The 6000-nt window shown below is 57.6% G+C and overlaps 1 protein-coding gene across 3 annotated transcripts in view; it reads right to left on the bottom strand.

Annotated features, from left to right (window-relative positions):
- Nucleotides 1–469: 469 nt before the first annotated feature.
- ZNF777 (zinc finger protein 777) overlaps nt 470–6000 on the bottom strand; it is a 32637-nt gene continuing 27106 nt past the window's right edge. For all 3 annotated transcript variants that reach the window (XM_051849832.2, XM_051849831.2, XM_051849833.2), the window contains exon 6: nt 470–2007. In XM_051849832.2, coding sequence (XP_051705792.1) covers nt 851–2007 — 1157 coding nt within the window. In that variant the 3' untranslated portion in view covers nt 470–850. The remainder of the gene's footprint in view (nt 2008–6000) is intronic.

Here is a 6000-nt window from a genome sequence, read left to right as displayed (position 1 = left end):
AACGCTCAAATAATAAAATGTTCTGACCGGTGGCCTTCGTGGCTTCCCCAGAGATGGCACCAGGGGCTTCTGCATCCCTTTCCTGCGTCTCCAGCCCCTGCACCGCTCTGCCAGCGTCCAGCAGGGCAGGAAAGCCTGGGCCCTGAGGGGAGGGTACAGCTTTTGCTATAGCCCTTCTTCCCAGCTCGCTCCAAACCTGTCACTCTCCCTGACCATTCTGGTCAACCTGGACCTGTCCGAGTGGACGCCAAGGCACACTCAAGGGTCCGAAGCCAGGAGCTTCTGTCTCTCCCAGAGTCTTGGCTGCTACTCCAGGCCGGCCCCACCCACCTCTCCCCTTCCACTTCACAAGCGCTGGGATCCGCTGCTTGACCACGGGACAGCTGACACTAGGCACACGTGCCCCGGGGCCGCCTTTTCAACCCCGCCCCTTCAAAAACCAAACAAAAATGGCAAACAGGAAACGCTCGTCTTTTAAAAATTACTCTATTATTATTATCAAATAGAACCACAGTATCCAAAAGGGAATTATAAAGTTCTATCCCCAGCTAAACGGGCCCTGCCCCGCCCCTCCGAGTGGCCGCGGCCAAATCACTCCCCCCGTGCTGATTGATTTCATCCATTTTATTGTCAAGGAAATTAACAGCCCGAAAGGGGTTCCCCAGGCCCCCCGCGCGCTCTCCCCCACCCACCATGGGCCCGGGGGAAACGCGGCAGCAAGCGACCTGGTTTCACTACCCCCAAGTCCTGGGGAGAAGGGATGAAAGGGGAGGGGGGCTCACAGCAAAAGGGCTCCGGGGCGCCCCGCCCCCGCCCGGGGGCGCTGTCCGAGGCGGGGCGGGGCGCGCGCTCACTCGCCCGTGTGGGTCCGCAGGTGGTACTTGAGCGACTGCTTGTAGCGGAAGCACTTGGCGCAGTGCGTGCAGGGGTAGGGCCGCTCGCCCGTGTGCGCGCGCTGGTGCTCCAGCAGGTGGTGCTTCTGCGTGAAGCGCTTGCCGCACTCGGCGCAGTGGTAGGGCCGCTCGCCCGTGTGGATGCGCCGGTGCTCCAGCAGGTGGTGCTTGCGGATGAAGCTCTTGCCGCACTCCGGGCAGGCGTGCGGCCGCTCGCGCGAGTGCACGCGGCAGTGGTTGGTGAGCTTGGACTTCTCGCTGAAGCTCTTCTCGCACTCGGGGCACTTGAAGGGCCGCTCGCCCGTGTGAGTCCGCTGGTGGCGCAGCAGGTGCGACGGGCGGCTGAAGCTCTTGCCGCACAGGCTGCAGATGAAGGAGACCTCGTGCTTGCCGGCGTGCACGCGCTGGTGGATCACCAGGCTGATGTGCAGGCGGAAGCTCTTCTTGCACTCCGGGCACGTGTAGGGCCGCTCGCCCGTGTGCGTGATCTGGTGTTTGGTCAGGCTCGACTTGTGGCTGAAGCTGCTGTCGCACTCGGGGCACTTGTAGGGCTTGGGGCCGCCGCCGCCGCTGCCGGAGCTGGGCGACTTGGGGCGTGGCTTGAGCGCGTGCTTGGGGTTGAAGGCGGGCCCGCGCTCCGGCGAGCCGTAGCCGCCGCGCACGCGGTGGATGCGCTGGTGCAGCGTCAGCTGCTGCTTGTGCCGGAAGCTGATCTCGCACTCGGCGCACTCGTAGGGCCCCTCCTTGATGTGGTTGCGCTGGTGGATGATGAGGTTGATCTTCAGCCGGAAGCTCTTGCCGCACTCCATGCAGGTGAAGGGCCGCTCGCCGCGCCGGTTGCGCTGCTGCTGGCTGGCCGAGCCGCGGCCCTCCCCGAGGTGCCGCTCGCCGCGCACCGACGGCGCCAGCCTCTTCACGGCCGGGTTGCCCAGCTGCAGGGGCGGGGGGCTCTCCTCGCCTTCCGGGGACATCTCGCCGGGCAGCGGGGTCTGGTAGATGCTGGCGTCGTACCTTCCCGACAGCTGCCCGAGGGACTGGAGGTGCTGCGGCAGCTCGTCCTCCTCCTCGTCCTCCTCCTCCTCGTCCTGCTCCTCCGTCTTGATCACGATGCCCTCTGCCAGGGGACAGGGAGAGAGGGGCGTTAGCGTGGCAGGGCGTGCACTGTGGCAGCCTCACCAACAGGCAGGGCGCAAACACCAGAGCCCCAGGCTCCTGCAGAACACAGCTGGGGGGCGGGGGATCAGACGTGTGACCCCGGCTGGCCACGCTGTTTGGTCCAGGGACGGGCCAGACTGATACGGGTCAAATGAGAGACCGTCTTGGAAGTCTACACGGAGGAAGCGTCGGACACGGCCTCTTGCTGGTATGATGGGAAGCTGCTGGTGGAACGGGACCCAGCAGGAAAAAAAGGAACCAGCCCGGAGCTGGCACGGGGGGTGCGAGGCTCCAGCCTTGGCTGACGTTGGCACACTCAAGAACGTACCGATCACTTGAGTTAATACCCGCCCCCCACCCCTTTGGTTTAGGCTACTTAAGAGCGCGGTTTCTACCGGTTCCATGGTCAAGGTGTCCTCCGGCTCTGCTCTGGCTAACGCAGACTGGTCTGCTACTATCCCGAATCCACCTGCAGATTTCTCCTCCCCCTGCCGTCACCCACGCTCCTCCAGCAATTTCCCCTTCACCTCCCTATCTCCCTCGGGGATCCCAAATGGCAGCCCTGGTCCCCTCCTGAGTCCCGGGGACGGCTGGTGCTCCCCCACTCCCATTTAGGAATGGGTCTCTCCTGTGGCCTCTCAGGCGCAGTGGCTCTCCCAAGCTTGAGGCTGGGCTCAGTGGCTTTTCCCTGTCTCCCCCCCACAGCGCCAGTGTGCAGGGTCAGGCACACCAGACGTGCCGATGTCCTCCTCATCCCCACCCGCCACCCTGTTGCCTAGCCCTCTGGGGCCTAAACCATGCCACGTTGCACCGGTGCCCGTGAGAATGTCAGTAGAGGAATGCAATCCTGACGCCTCTTTGCAATGTCTCAGGGCCTGGTGCTCACGCCACTCCCCAAGCACAGTTAACGGGGAGCTCTATTTTTAGTGGCTGACTCCGTGCCACATGAGAAGGTCACTCTTCTTGGAGCTCATCTGTGAGACCTGAGACACGACCACAGCTTGCATTTGCAGAATTCTTAGAAACAAAGATTTTTTTTTTTTAATGCCTTCATGCTTGCCCTCCTTTTTCACGGGTACAACACCTGGTTACAGGATATCCCCATTTCACAGATGGGACGTCCAAGCCCGGAGATGCCAAGGGATGTTTCCCAGTGAAGTAAACAAAGCCACAGGCATCTGCAGAGCCTGCAGTGCAGGGACAAGGCCAGGGCAGCTGGCGATGTTGGGACTCCTAGGCCACAGCGCTCTCTCCTAGAGCCAGGCAGGTTCAGGTGTTGACATCAGCACAGAGCTGTGCCGCAGCAGTGCCGCCCGCCTGGGTGCCGTCAGCAGGCTCGGGGGAAGCCTCCCAGGACCTCCCCTGAGCACCATGCCTACCAGATCAGGGAGACAGCTGCAGAGCTTGCTAACTAGGTGCCTGGCGTTCATCCTGAGAACACAGAGGTGCGTGTGGAAGGCAGAGGAATAGGAGCCTCAAGAGCGCGAAACTCTCCTGCAGCATCAAACTTGCTTGATAAAAATGAAATACTTGGCCCTAAAGTTTAAGACTCAAAATCCCACCAACCATTTTTTAGTAGTTTTCTAAGGTTCTACTAGAATTAATGGCCCGAATGGCAATGTGGAATTTATTTTATGATACTCCCAATTTAGCCATATTCAGAATGGGCCTTATGTCTTTTCACTGTACTTTTCTGAAAGACAATGATGCATATTAAAAAGATTTCTGAAACATCATGCAGTTATTTAAAAATAAGGGGTTTGGGCTGACGCCGCGGCTTACTAGGCTAATCCTCTGCCTGCGGCACTGGCACCCCGGGTTCTAGTCCCAGTTGGGGTGCCGGATTCTGTCCCGGTTGCCCCTCTTCCAGGCCAGCTCTCTGCTGTGGCCCGGGAGTGCAGTGGAGGATGGCCCAGGTGCTTGGGCCCTGCACCTGCATGGGAGACCGGGAGGAAGCACCTGGCTCCTGGCTTCGGATCAGCGTGGTGCACCAGCCATAGCGGCCACTTGGGGGGTGAGCCAACGGAAGGAAGACCTTTCTCCCTGTCTCTCTCTCTCTCTAACTCTGTCAAAAAAAAAAAGGGGGTTTGAGGGTTCGGCGCTGTGGTGTAGTGGGTAAAGCCACCACCTGCAGTGCCAGCATCCCATATGGGCACCAGTTCAAGTCCTGGCTGCTTCACTTCCGATCCAGCTCTCTGCTATGGCCTGGGAAAGCAGTAGAAGATGGCCCAAGTCCTTGGGTCCCTGAACCATGTGGGAGACCCAGAAAAGCCCCTGGCTCCAGCTTCAGATTAGCACAGCTCCAGGGGTTGTGCCCGACTGGGGAGTGAACCAGTGGATGGAAGACCTTTCTCTCTCTCTCCCTCCCTCCTTCCCTCCCCTCCCCCCCTCCCCCCCCCGCTTCTTCTCTGTGAAACTTTCAAATAAATAATCTTTTTTTTTTTTTTTTAAAAAAAGGGGGTTTGATACACTCCATTTGACCAAGGTGGACGTCCACGATATTTTATTAAGTGCAAAAAGGCAAATTATAGAGGAATTATCTACAGATAAAAGAAATTAAATACTTTTGAAACCCTAAATAAACAAATGTGGATTCATTTCTAAATATAAATAGTAATATACAAATATGTGGTTAATGGCTCATACATGAACAAAACAAAAACAAAATGCAGGTTGAGTTTCACCAAATTTTCAAAGAAGATGCTTAGTGCCTACCTTACACATTTATTTCCAGAATATAGAATAAGAGCAAAAGCTGCCCTGTCCATTTGATAAGTTGATTAAAAGTTTCCAAAACTAGATGAGGTGAGGACGAGTCAATAAAAGTTCAGATTCATTTTTTTTTTTTTTTATTTTGACAGGCAGAGTGGACAGTGAGAGAGAGACAGAGAGAAAGGTCTTCCTTTGCCGTTGGTTCACCCTCCAATGGCCGCCGCGGCCGGCGCGCTGCGGCCGGCGCACCGCGCTGATCCGATGGCAGGAGCCAGGAGCCAGGTGCTTTTCCTGGTCTCCCATGGGGTGCAGGGCCCAAGCACCTGGGCCATCCTCCACTGCACTCCCTGGCCACAGCAGAGGGCTGGCCTGGAAGAGGGGCAACCGGGACAGAATCCGGCGCCCCGACCGGGACTAGAACCCGGTGTGCCGGCGCCGCTAGGCGGAGGATTAGCCTAGTGAGCTGCGGCGCCGGCCCCATTTTATTTTTGAATACAGTTGTAAAACTTCTGAACAAAATGTTTGAAATAAGCCCAAGAGCATTTAAAACACATACAACACAGGGGCCAGTGCTGTAGCATAGCGGGTTAAAGCCTGCAGTGCCAGCATCCCATATGGGTGCTGGTTCTAGTCCCAGCTGCTCCACTTCCAATTCAGCTCTCTGCTATGGCCTGGGAAAACAGTAGAAGATGGCCCAAGTCCTTGGGCCCCTGCACCTGCGTGGGAGACCCAAAGAAGCTCCTGGCTCCAAGTGGCTTATCCCATGACTCCTGGGATGGTCGGGCAGCAGAGATAATCAATCTCTAACCATGTGCTGAGATTGGGCACCGTTAGCCCTTGACGGCTCCTCTACTCACCAGGAGCCACAGTGAGCAGAATGGTGACGCTCAGGCTGCATCACCAAAGAAAAACAATGCTCAATTCTACCACAGACAGACGGTGGTACAGCAGTCTTTTTTAAAAACATGCTCCTGGGGCCGGCATAGTGGGTTAATGTGACGCCGGCATCCCATAGGGTAACTAGTTCAAGTTCCAGCTGCTCCACTTCCGATCCAGCTCCCTGCTGCTGTGCCTGGGAAGGCAGTGGAGGACAGCCCGAGTGCTTGGTCCCTGCACCCGCATAGGAGACCCAGAAGAAGCTCCCGGCTTCGGCCCAGACAAGCCTCAGCCGTTGTGGCCATGTGGGGAATGAACCAGTGGATGGAAGACCTCTCTCTATCTCTCCCTACGTTTCTGTAAC

The sequence above is a fragment of the Oryctolagus cuniculus genome, chromosome 3 (genome assembly GCF_964237555.1).
Source record: "Oryctolagus cuniculus chromosome 3, mOryCun1.1, whole genome shotgun sequence".
NCBI classification, from domain to species: Eukaryota; Metazoa; Chordata; class Mammalia; order Lagomorpha; family Leporidae; genus Oryctolagus; species Oryctolagus cuniculus.
Note: the sequence above shows the minus strand (reverse complement) of the source record. Positions and strands in the feature narration are given on the sequence as shown.